We start from the raw sequence: 13941 nt of genomic DNA on the forward strand, positions 1-13941 counted from the left end.
AGAAAAAAAAAAAGTTTTGAGGAGGAAAAAAAAAAAAAAAAAAAAAAAAAAAAAAAAAAAAAAAAAGATAAAACCTGACACTGGAGCAGTGAACCTCCTTCCGGCCAGACACACAACAGGAAAGCATATTCATGTGTTGGAATCACACAAAGTACAGACCTAAATCTAGTTGACAATCGAGGACAATACTTGCAAGCTGATGATCACAGACTCTCCATACAAATGATAAAGGTGAAAATTTGAAACCATAAATGTGTGAAGCTGGAGGAAAAATCCCCCCAAAAAAGCCTTGCCGCCGTAAATGCAGCAAAAGCGGAAACCACAAAATATTGATTCAGCGGTCCAGATGCAATGCTAGTTGAAACATATCGAGCTTAGTGCTTGTAACAAAATGTGAAAAAGTTCAGCTGGTGCCAAAACCATTTCAAAGCATTTTAAGGTTTAAGCTTACAATAAATGTTAATTAAAAAAAAAAAAACCCAACAACAACAGAAGGCAAATGCCGATTTCAACAAACACAAAAATAGTTGGGAATTGTATACAAATATCCTGCATATTGTCTTAAAATTAGTTTTTTTATTTGAGTGTGTAACTTTTGGCAGTCTCACATCATCTGGAAAAAGCCGCCGGCGACGCAGTGTTTGCAGGGACTGACTGGTGCCGGCAGTTGTGTAAGTTGCTAAAGCTGGACTCAATCAGTTTTGAGGACACTACAAAAATGTTGTAGACAAAGTGCTCTTCTTGAAACAATGTCCAAAAATCATCTTAGAAACGCTACCGACAATTACAAAAGAATGAAAGGAGTGTGAGGAAGCTGCTCATTTTCCAAAGCTTTGCTTCTCTTCTGTTCTGAAGCAAAAAAAAAAAAAAAAAAACAGTAACCAGCACATTCCTGTAAATCACAACTAATTTCAGCCCTGCCTGACGTGCCTACTAAAGTAGAAACACATGCACTGCCTCCTCTTTCTTTTCCATCCTGCCACAGCCAGCCCACACTTTTTCCTTTACACAGTCTCCCGGTCTGCTCCCTTTGCTGGTCATTTGTTCGATACACCCCTCATGTTTCAAACATGTAGTCGACGAATCAATACTTTGCTTCCATATTTCATCATGTCTTTCCACTGAGTTTAGCTGAGACCATTTCTCCTCCTTTTTCCCTGTTGTGTTGATGTATAGCAAGCAACAGAATCCAAAATCCAACCCAAGCGCAACATTGTTTTTGTGGCTTTTCTTTACTGCCTTCAAGCTACTGCTGTTAAACTTTAAATTATGTCTGCAGCTTCTTGAATAGAAAAAAAGTAAAGCTAGTTGGGTTATTTAGCGGATACATGTTGAGATGAATACTTTGACTAGGAATTTCAATTTTATGATGCATTTCGTAGCAAAATGTACAGTTTATTTCCCTGCAGCTAATGACATTTTTTTTATCAAAATCATACATTACTCTCGCCCAAATTCCCTTTGATTATATCCTCCAATCCTGTTTTTGATTGTAAAGGGCTTTAAAAAATATCGACTTTGTTTTAGGAATAATGATTTACTGCAAGGCCAAATCAAATATTTTATGACTGCCCCCCCAAACCCCGAGTCCTGTTTGTGCACTAGCCCCTATAATTATCCATTTGTTTTTTGTTTCCCCAACAATCAATTTGCAAAGTCTTATGGGGCCTCTTCTCAGTATAACGAGAAAACTAATAGTTGTTTCTTTAGTCTGGCTACTGTAGTACGTTGTGTTGGCACATCTGAATAAAGAAACATGAGTTTAAGGTTTAGAGAAAGAAAGTGAAAAGACTATCTGGTGATCTAAGGTCTTTATGCCGACATGGCCATAATCCTCAAAATGTGGTACGAGAACCATCAGTGATACTTCCTCTACTGTTTGTCAGAGAAAGAATTTGGTAAGTACTATCAAACAATAAGTTGAGCTGTTGAAGCAAATTGATATGTAAATTTGAAGAGAAATTACCTAAACCTAGCAATACACTTATCCTCTAATCAAGTAAAGCAGTCATCTGCGTAAGAGATTATAAAATATAAGTTGGGATGGGGCCAACTTGCATCTATACGCATTAAAAAAAAAAAAAAAAAAAAGCAAAAAAGACATGAAGCAGCAACTTGGTTCTTGACTTGCTTCTTCGTTTCACAGTTGAGGCCCAACTGTTATTGTCTTGCTTTCGTGCAAAACCTTCCTGAGGTATCTGGTGTTGCCTGCCCCAATACCGCCTGGGTCTGTCTTCATCTGATGATGGACTGCACTCTTTATGCTGATGGCTCCGCCGCTGTCTGAGCCAAACCCTAGTCTAGACCTTGCTACCCACCAAACGTGCCTCTGTGCCTTCATCCCAAAGTGCATTATTGACGTGGCCTGCTCTGATTGGCAGATGGGCTCCATTTATTTTATAAAACCATAATATCCAGTATGTTGACGAAGTAATGATAAATTTTAGGGTAAGTGATATCCTGATGTCTTCTTGCTGTTCTGTGAATACTGTGAATATACATCACAATGTTCATAACATTGTGATATTGAAGTTGTTTCTGATAGGGGTGGAACTTTAGTCATAGCCATGTCTGTTTTCTTCTCACACCTGCCTGTTTATGGTGTTTACACATTAGACACAACATTTATATAACCATTACCATGATATTAAGACAGAAAGGTGCAAAATAATCTAAATGCTTTTATTTGAAAAAATAAGCAACACTTACTAAATGAATGTACTATTACAGTTCTAATTATGCTTAAAACATTTTTTTATTTGTTTTTTTATTGTGATGCATAAACGCATGGTGAGTGGGAGGACACATTTATGTTAAGATAATATACTCAGTCATAAGTAGTGATAGAAAATTAAATTCAGTTTCAGCTTAGACATTAGGTAGATTTAGACAATATTTAGAGATGTACACACTGGTGCGAGACTAAAGCAACAACTGGAACAACCAACAGCCGAACTAAGGAGAAGCTTTCAAGTAAATAAGCCTGTTGTGTCGAATATTAGCACTTCTTGACGCTCTGCTTTACTTTAGTAAAACTAGAGTCTGATAAGATGATAGGACAGAAGCTGCTAAATTACCCGTCAGCTTGATGTGCTAGCCTGCATTCTACGGTTCTTCAGACATAACGCTCTAGTCTCTTATAAAATCAACTATTCTTTTTATATATATATATATATATATATATATATATATATATAATTTTTTAAACACATTAGCTTAATAATAGGGATAAACTTTCGGAAAACAGGTAAGAACAGGGCAGCACCAAACTGCTCTTTACTGGAGGAAGCTATTATGTTCAATGGACTTTAATGGGTAAGAATGCTATGACAGATATACTTGTTTTGAATCTGTAACTTTTGTAAATGTTATATAAATTAGGTGGGGAAACACTGCTTTCCACATCACAATCCCAAATAATAATCAGATTTTGTAGAATTATGCAAAGAAACACTCCGAACACCGTAGTGTACAGGAATCCTTTTTTTTTTAAATCTAATTCTTTATTTCTATGCATCTGTTATTTTTAATGTATTTATTTAATCCATCAACCATATACCATTTTTTGTCATAGTTTTGCATAATATTGATAAAAAGAAAGAAGAAAAAAAAACACAGCAAGTGACTGGTCACTAGCAAGCATAAAGGAAGTAAATAATCCCCACAAAACTGCCATTACCCCTTTTAGTATTAAACTAGAATTCTCTTTAAAATGTTTTGGTAGCAAAAGCTAAACTTAAAAACACCAATACAGCAAACAAGGACGCACAATATTACGTAAAACCTGAATGAAGTGTGCCAAGTACAAAGACGTGTGCACAAAGCAGCGAGCAGAAGAAAACAGGATGGTCTCCTGTTACAGCTTCCACTACACAAAACAAATAGAGTGAAACCTAAGCAAGCGGCTATTGGTCTGCGTTGATATTTTTTGTTCTTTCCTTTCCACCAGGCCAGCACTGTGCTCATTGTACAGCAAACACAACAGCTTACAGGAGACACGCAATTATTCTCTGGACTTAAAAACAGGAATGAAAGTGTTTTTGTCCATTTGGTTTAGATATAATTTCCTCTTTCAAAGCCACAAATACAACCAAAATATTTTCTCTTTAGCCCGTATCTTAGCAACTAAAGAACAGTTTTCCAGTGACATCAGGGCAGGGAGTGAAAAGGGATTTTTTACCCTCCCCCCTTTCACTAGTTTCAGTGAAGTCAGACTTGACCTGGGAAAATTAGATTTTACAGAAAATACAACCAATATAACAAAATCCACTTTGAATCAGGTAAAAGGCTGCAAAGCAGGACTATTAAATCAGACAGAGAAACCGAGCTGGACTGTGCTTTCATTTCCAGACATTATTGTGTCTGTGGAGACATGCCTAAGCTGTGATTCCAGCATTTCTCTATCTGAGAAAGGTTTTGGTGCATGTGCAGGTATATGCATTTTGGGTAAACATTACCGTCGGTCGTTCCTCCTGCGTCGGAAGAGCTTTTTGGTGTGTGCTATCTCAGCCTCATTAGGAAGGGGTGGGAAGACCTGTGAGAAACAAATCATGGTGTAAGAGAAAGTTGCTGTAAAAACTAGCAATTTTCATGACTGGAAATACATTTAAAATGTTAATTGGAACATTCTTGCTTGCTTTTCCTCTGTTTTCAGTTGAATGTTGTGGCAATAATGCACGTAAATTATTACATTTTTAAAATCCAAACCAGAAGATGGCTGTAAAAGAGAGATTTGTGGACAGATTTTCATGTCTCCAACTTATTACACCTGGTGTTTTTTTTGTGTTTTTTTTTACATAAGAATTATGAGTTATGAGTTATTATGAGTCTGAATTCTTTCCTGACAACAGGTGAGCTGAACATCGACAAAATTTCCATTTCTTTTCACCAGACAGATGTGGATCTGAGCTCTAATGTTTGTTGAGAGAACATTATCTGAACAAGTAAGATGCAACGTCAAATACAATCACACAAGCAAAAACTGGACGCAAGAAGGCACCATTATAACTCGCATTGCTCTTTTTCTGTTTCACAGAATGATATTCAAAGACCACAGGAAAGTCTCACTCCTGCGCATTTTTTCAATATTTAAAAAAAAAAAAGGGGGGGGGGATGGAAAAATGTTGTAAAATATACTCCTAGCAGCTTGATGCTTTGGCACTAGGTGAGAGGAGTTCTCGGGTCTAAGTCACATCAAAATGAGTCATTTTTTATTTGACTAAATTATTATTATTTTTTTCCCCCGGCAAGAGGCAGAGCAATTCGTACCACTGATGGAATACAATGTGATGGATATTTCCTCTCGCTTTTACAGTTCACCTCTTCTGAAAAGGAAATATGAAATCCATCATCCATAAAACATTGGCTCTGTCAGTCAAGCAGACCAGTTTTCCTTTGCTCATCACCACCATGTGCTGTTACCATGGTTATGAGTGGCCTAGGACTAGCCCTGTTGAGTAAACATGCAGTGTGCGATGACGAACGGTGTTGTGAAAAGGATGAGTGCATAAATGAACCCGACTATGAACAGCTGTGCACACAATGTAATGTTCAAGACATGCTACATGAGAGGTGGGCACTGGGAGAAAGGTGTCGTCTGGCCCCAGTAACAGATTAAAACTAGACAGATGGTGAATGAGCAAAACAAAAAAACAACAAAAAAAACAAACAAAAAAAAATCTGCAAAGCCCCAAATGTAAGAGGCTGGCCTTGATTTATTTTAACACGCTGGAAACCTTGACGAATAATTTTTCAAAGCTGTTCAGAAAGGATTACAATTTATACTTCTGATTTCAATTGTAGTTATAGCTTATAGCATAGATAGTCCTACAAGGTGTATTAGCTTGTAGGAGTATTTATGCAGTTGCAGGTTGGAGATATAGTTGTTTAATTTTAAATGATAGACATGTTTTCCCCCTCAAAACTACATTTTCTTTTTTCAAAGTCCAATTTGCAGAGTTTACAGACCATTTTAAAACGTCAACATAAAAGTTCACAGTGAATTGATCGCAAAGATAGTTCAAGTGATTAGACTTTCCAGGCTGATGGATTCAATTCAATTCAACCTGAGAAGTTATATGGTGGCGATTCACAAGTCTAAGCTGAATACATTTTACAAATATATATACATTTCTCAAGAGAAATATCCTAAAGTCAATGTAATCAAACTGTAAATAAAAATTTAAATATGATCCTTGTTATAAAACAATTAAGAAAACTTCGGTTTATTATTGCAAGTGGTAAAACGTTTCCCGTCTAAGGTAACCCAGCCGGTTTCATAGAGCCATCGACTTTGCTGCAATCTCTCCTACAGGCATGAAGCAACAGAGGACAGTCTATTGCATCGATTTCAAGATGGACAGGAGAGAGGAATGAATATCAGATGAATGGACTGAGAAACAAATATTGCATGGGACAGAAAATAAAAATATTTTCTGAGATCCCCTCAGGTGTTGAAATACTTAACTCAAACCCCTTACTTTCCCAGAATGCATGAAGACTTTTCTATAGATAAAGTTTATCTGCTTAGAATGCTTTCCAAAAACTGAATTTGCATTTTCACAAAAAACGGTTCTGAACAGCGATATAACTTATCACTTAGAGCAAACAGAAAACTTGCAATTACTTTTAGATTTTATAAAACACACATTTTAAACAACATGGCAATACAAAATACTAATAATTTATGAATCTGTAAATCTTATATTGTGTATTCTTGTTTTGCAAAAATCAGTGAAGATATAATTACTTTTATTGTCCCTCTTAAATGTTCAGATAAATAAATGTTCCTACCATGCAAAAAATCTTTACAAACTTAAAATAAGTTAGCAAATTATGGTTTATTTATTTTAAAAAAAGCAAGCCAAAACAACCTCTCCCAATGAGACAAAGTGCTCCCTAAACTTTACAAGTCACTGTTCAACACTAGGCAGCACGGCCAAAGAGTGTCGGCAAGATTTGTCCCCATATCGTTTCATTGCTATGAAGGTATTTTGGTTCATTCTTCTCTGCTCGTTTTTGTGGTTTGATGACATTTTCAGAAAAATTTCATCAAATAAGATCTAATCAGTTGAAAATGGCATTTTGTATTTGAGCTGGAACATTTAAATGGGACAAAAAAAAAAGAACACAGAAAAGGGAGCGAATACTTTCTCACTCCACTGTTTGTAAGAAAATGATGTAAAACTGGCTTAAAGAGAACACACTGTGGATGAGAATAGGTTATCTGCAGGTAGCACCAGATGCTGAGTAGATCAAGGGAAACCAGGAGCTGCCCTGCTCCCCTGCCAGGGAACCTGAACACTCCAACGTGGCAGCATGACCACTGTGGACGTGACAAGGACAGGGCTGGGGCGGGAGTGCAAATTGTGCACTCCCGCCCCACTCGGAGAGTGATGGTAGAAAATTGACAGAAGGAAACTTTCTGGATTTACATACACTTGTATAACTTTTTTTTAAACAAACTTAAAAAAAAAAAAAAAAAAAAAGATTTCAGAAAGAAATATTTCTGTTTTTTTAATCATTGAGTGGAAGTTGGCATCATCTTGAGATACTTACAATGAAGTCCATAACCAAAAAGAGTTTTTCCAACTTCACAACCCAGGCCAATGTGTGTCTTTGTGTCATATAGTTTACTTGGGGTGCACAGCATTGAGAGGAAGTTGAAATATTGAGCAACATTGCAGGGGAGATGATTTCAGACAAAAGGTAGAAGGTAACTATAGATATTGTCATCTTACATCATCTGATTTGGCCAAATGTGAACCAATGTGACAAACCCAATGAGATGCAAAGTATTTAGCTTCTAAAAGGATAAGCAAGTGAGATAATCTGAAAATCATCGAGACGAAAAAAAAAAAGGATTTTTTTTGTCAGGGTTCTGGAAATGACTCATGTCGCACTGTTGAGCCAATCAGTAGTGTGGTAGAGGTATAAGTGGCCAGGAAGGAAAGTTAGGAAATGAGAAAAGCTCCTGGAGATGGAAATATGAAAAATAGAAATAGAAAATAATGATTAGTGAACTTTCACTGCAGTAGCAGTGGAAAGTGGAGTGAATGCTTTCCTGTCGCTTCTTATGCGTAACAATTCTGGTATGATGCTCAGTCAGTTAGTCCATTGTTTCTCCAGGCTTATTTATGCTGCCAGGGACGTCGGCCAAAAGCAATAAATTTAAAACTAACCCGGGGGTGGCACTGCAGGACAGACCGTTGAGAACTGAGGGGAGAGAAAGAGCAAGAGTGACTGCGAGGGAGGCTGTAAACACAAGATAGCGAACACGTAGCGAAGCACACAAAGGGAGATGTAGCGCATACGCCGATACAAGGCCGGAATAACTTCTCCTCCCATTTCTCTCAATCGAGTGATTTTATTATTATTATTATTATTATTATTAGTAGTATTTAATTGTAGTAAATATAAATTGGACACAGAAAGTGTTTAATCTATTAGAGATGGATTTTAATGAGTTGCATTCAAAAGCTGTATCTTCTTTAGTCTGCCTCTTTGAAACCTAAAGCAAACCAGATCACACACGTACACACAAAGCATCAAACGAGCAGAGGATGTATGATCGATGTCTTTGTTCATCACTTTGAGGGATGCCAACTGAGCTCTACGTATTTGAAAGCTGCTGCTTCAGCAGAGATTGCTTTTCTATAGGGCACCACTGGTATTTTCTTCCTTTTTCGCTCTCTGACACTCTGATCCCACGATGGCCCGTCCCCTGTCGCCACCTGTATATTCCTCTGTGGCCAAGGCCTCAGATTGCATAATAAATAAGGCATAGATGTCAGGATCTCACACGCTTCTCTTTCATCACTGATCACCTGCTGAATGTGACTGTAAATCTCGTCTGTTGAAGAAGTTGCACAAGTTTTGAAAAAAGAAAGAAACAGAAAAGTGTGGACTGCAGAGAACTTAAAGCAATTGAAGAAAACTCTTAAAATATTTTTAGATTTTGGGGAAAACCATAAAATCATTCAGCAGGGATCACAGTGCTGTCCATGACAAATTACAACTTTTTTTCCACACTTTTGAGAATTTTAATTGATCGGATACTTTTTTTTTTTTTTTTAAACAGTAAACTATGCATCAATGTTTTTCATGTTTGGATTTTACGAGGCAATTCAAAAACACTGCATTTTTAACCCTTTGGGGGACTATCAACATCCAGAATTAAATGTGCATATCCATTTTGTATATCTACCGAGTAAGTTGTAAGTTTTTTCAAGAAGTGTTTTGGACCATTTATAGCGACGTTTATAGTGAAAGAAAAACTGTACTGGATGCTGCAAAGTATTTTTTGGCCAGGTAGTGTCATCTGCTTTGCAAGCTACCATAATCTGTTACTACAGTACTGTCTTTTTACACAGCTATTTTAAACTGCATTGAAATATTTTTTCCAGATCAACGAGAAAACAGTGTAAGAATGATATTTGCCAATTGCTGCAGCAGTTTTTTTTTTTTTTAAGACTGCAGCAACTGCATGTGTCTGCTCAGATAAACCTTACATACATGTGGTGTAGCTATGTTTTACTCTGTGTGAGGATATTCTAGCAGTGTAGTTTTATTAGGAAGACTGAAATCGGCTACATCTGACGTACTGGTGATAATAATAATAATAATAATAATAATAATAATAATAATAATAATAAAAAAATAAATCGATTACATGCCAATACAATTTCTTAATGACGTTACCAAAGTATCCTAATGCCATCCTAAAACACTTTCTTATTTAACCAAATCCATACAAAATTATATGTTTTAGTTTCCAAAATGTAATCTAACTTTTAATTAGCAACAGCGTTGTCTTTATAGACTTGCAGATCACAGTTTGGGTTTCTGTATCCTTATCTTTTCCTTATAAAATCTCAGAAAGCATCAATATTTGTGTGAACTCTTCCATTTTTTCCAGTCACGTTTTTCCAGTTACGGAATAGCACCTCGTAAAAATACAGTGGACAATGTTTTCCACACGGATGTTGAATGTTTTCAAGCTGCGGCTAACAGCGAATGTTTATTAATGTAATTTATTCCAATTGCAGATGCACTTTGCGGATGCCCCACAGTCCAAAGACATTTCTAGATATCTTCAAAGGTGCTGAAAATCTTTTATGCAAAGAATCTAAAAAGGGATCCACATCCTCAATCATCCAGAAGACGACGGTTTTGTTGCTGATTACATGTCAGTTGGCCTCACGCATAAAAAAAAAAGTATACAGTGTGTGCCACTGTATGTAAAACAATTTATACTGAATTTTTATACAACCCTTACCATGCTAGTAATAATTTGGTAGAGGTAACAAAAGCCAACAAGCCACAATTAAGTCCTCCATCTGTTACAAGGACCTAAGAGAGAGCATGGTACTGAACTCACAGCAATCCATCTATTCTTGTTTCTGTTTTTTAAGTAAAAAGCAAATCACCAATCAGGAGTTACTGAATATTTCCATGTAACTGGTCACACATGCCTTGCTAGGTATCCGGCTTACATGCAGGTACTCAGGTCTGCAGAATTTCCTCATGCTGAGATCCTGGAGACAAACATGAACGCTGGTGATTAACTCAATGTGTGAGCGGTTAATAAAGTGGAGGAGCCAATAAGTAGCAGGAGCAGGAACAATGGTGGGAAGTTACAAAAGGGAGAGGGCTACCGGTCACCATGACCCCCTGGACATTGTTCTGCTGCCTACCAACATATGAAGGATGGAGGGGAGGAGTGAAGGACGCCATGAAGGAGAACAGGGAAGAGGGCAGATCTCAGTGCTGGTGATGACGGTCAGAAGTGAAGGGAACAATGAAAAGGGAGAAACAAAGCCAGGTGAGGTGTTTGATGGTAAAAAAATTAAAAAAAAGAAATTAAGGAGGAAGATTTAGATGAGTTGGAATCCATTGGGAGAGTAAAATGCATCTATTGGGACGATAATTAAGGCATAAGCCAAACTGGCAGCTGACCGACAGACCCACAGCAAGTCTCCCTGCCCCCAGCATCCCTTCAGAATTGAAGTCCTGCCCGGCAGCACGTACACTTCCAGACTGAGGGGCCGACCAGTCTGCAACATCTCAGCTCCAGACTCCGGCTTTGTTCCCCAGTCGCACTGCTTTGTTCACACACCAGAGACCGGATGTGTCCTCAGTGACCAGCCACTTTCCCCTCCTCTCCTCCGACTCCCTCCACTCGTTGGCTAATTCTGTGGCGCACTCCACATTTAATGACGAGTTGGACTGCCTTACTGGCCTCAAGTTCAAATAGATGAAGCAGTTCTAAATTTGGCTTCTTTTTTTTTTTAAGAGGACGGTTTAGATGCTATTGTGCATGAATGTTCTCGTAACAAAGGGAGTCATCGTTCAAGAAGTCAAAGAGTTCAGAACATCAAAAGACAGGTTGTTATTGGATACAACTAAAATAAAACTCAAATCTTTTAAATTGGTCCAAATTAAAAAAATTCTTTCTTGTGTCCTATCCTTTGGTGTAACGAAATAAGTAAAGTCCATCTGAAATAACCATGCACTGACATGCGCATTGAGCAATCCTTTCATTTCCAAACAGCACCAAATACAGTTTCTACTTCCCTCAAGACACCTTAAGAACAAAGTTCATCAGACCCCCTTCTGAGATGGGTGAGTTCTTAAAGTCTGAATAACACATCTCTCAATATTTAAAAAAATAAAAATCTAGAACTTTTATTAAAAAAAAGAATGTAAGACTGTAGTCATTTCTGTTGATGATAACTACATTAAAATTCAAAAGGGAACATACCGAGAATGGCTAAAGCAGTCATAGGCTAAAGATTATCTGAAAATAGCTAGAGTTTGTATCGGCTAATATCTGACAACACATGAAAAACGAGTCAGGATAAAATGAAACAGATAAACATAATGAACACTAATAAAGGGTGGGGAAGAATAACCGTTGTGGTGATTTCTGGAAAAGTAAAAAGAAACAAAAAAGAAAAAAAAAAAAACAAAATCAACTTTGCTAAACCTTCTTTAAAAATCCAAGTTTTTCTTCAGCAAAGTGCATAGGCGGTGCACACACAGCAGACAATCTGTTTTGCTTATTATCCAAGTTCATGTTGACAGGGCTAGAATACAACTCATCCTGTCACACACTGAAGGACCACTTACTGACCTGAAGTGACTTCCCTCAATCAGCACCGTTGCCTGAATGACTTTCGATTTAACAAAAAAAAAAAAAAAAAATCAGTAACCAGTGCTGAAGCTGAACTTAAGAGCTCTCTGTTCCTGACAAAATATCAGCATATCTTTTAGGCAAAGTCATAACACATCAGCGCTCTTAAAGCATAATGTCATAATTCCGTGTTCTATGAACAGCAAAAAAAAGTTGTATTTTGAATAAATAGAGCAATAAACTGCATGCTTGCTGGTTTCACGTCTAATTTTTTTATTTTTTTTTTAAGCCATCATTTTTATACGTGACATGAATGCGCAGATCAACTACTTGCTCCCTGACCTCTGGATGCTTCTGTCATTACGAACTGAGATTGGACGTGAAGGCAGGGTTATTGTGCGTGCAGGCTGACATTCCAGAGAGGCCAAACGAGGTCTGGCAGAATCGGAGAGCAAAGGGAGGAAGCGCTTTTTCACAGAGCTGCATGCACACCCACCCACCCACACACCCACACACACACACACACACACACAAATGGGATGTTTGCTACTTCCCTGGGCTATTTGTGTGTCCATTCTGTCTTCTGGAAAAAGGAAGTAAATGTTAGCATGAAGTGTGGAATGCAGACATGGATTTTGGATGATGAAGTCCCACCATTCAGGGACTGGAAGTGATGACTGGAAACGTGTTACTGCATCTGGTTGTCTTGCATTGTGACTGAGCAAATGCTGGTGGATATTTCATGCATATTTTCTTGCCGCCTGTGCCTAAGTTTGTATAACGTCACAAACTGTGCAGAAGATCTGAATGTGTTTTTATTAGGAAACGGAGGAATGTCAACAGAGGGCCCAGTCTAAATCCGTGATTTGATGCTTATATAAGCTCTCAGAGGTTTATACCTTAGAAACAAACAAACAGCTTTTGTCCTTTAAAGAGAACATTTCAAAAATAATATATATAATAAAGCAATAGTAAAATACTGTTGATTTAATATTAATCAATACAATTTATTATTGACATTGAATTACATAATTGAATGTAATTTATTTATATATATATATATATATATATATATATATATATATATATATATAAACTAACTCTGAAACTGCACTTATAATATAGGGAAATGGTTCAATAGCTCTGTGTATTTTTACGTGTTAAATGTACAGTATTGTAATCATTCAAGGTAGATATTTCTTTTTTTTTTTTTTTTTTACATTTGGACCACCAGGTGGCACCACAGGACCAAAACTCAGAATAAAACTAGGATACAGAGCACCCATAAAACAAACAGCTTTAAAGTAAAGTATTTTTTTAAAGAAATTTCAAAATGTAAGCTTTTTGAGTTCTGATCAAATGCAGTGAAAGCAACACAAATGTTAATAATAATGATGTTCTATCCTAATTCTTTCAAAATTGGGCAGCACTTTCATGATTCTGCACCAGAAATGACAGTCAGGTAAAGCCAGGCGTAGCATACGGAGTGTTGTCCAGATAAATAAAATCTCACGTTTAGACCTGAAGTCCTACTATACGTAATTCCTACATATTTTCAATACCACTTTATACAACTCTGGATAAGGCATCGCAATGCTGAATTCTGACTTCTGATTCAGCAGTAAAGTTTGTTTTTTATTTGTTTAACAGACTGAATTGAGTCTAAACTCTTTCACGTCTTCATTCTGCGTGTGATTTGTTTTATGATAGCAAAAAAGGCCACAAAATCAGTCTCAATTGACTGTGTGTATTTATCAGAGTAGGTTCAATTACCGTATTTTCCGCACTATAAGGCGCACCGGATTATA

The 13941-nt window shown here is 37.0% G+C and overlaps 1 protein-coding gene across 2 annotated transcripts in view; it reads right to left on the reverse strand.

Moving 5' to 3' along the window:
• Nucleotides 1-13941, reverse strand: part of ctif (CBP80/20-dependent translation initiation factor) — a 63277-nt gene that overhangs the window by 25626 nt on the left and 23710 nt on the right. For both annotated transcript variants that reach the window (XM_015052048.1, XM_015052047.1), the window contains exon 8: nucleotides 4458-4534. In XM_015052048.1, the coding sequence (XP_014907534.1) occupies nucleotides 4458-4534 (77 nt within the window). The remainder of the gene's footprint in view (nucleotides 1-4457; nucleotides 4535-13941) is intronic.

The sequence above is a fragment of the Poecilia latipinna genome, unplaced genomic scaffold (genome assembly GCF_001443285.1).
Source record: "Poecilia latipinna isolate Pla-1442-1.1 unplaced genomic scaffold, P_latipinna-1.0 Scaffold1084, whole genome shotgun sequence".
Classification (NCBI taxonomy): domain Eukaryota; kingdom Metazoa; phylum Chordata; class Actinopteri; order Cyprinodontiformes; family Poeciliidae; genus Poecilia; species Poecilia latipinna.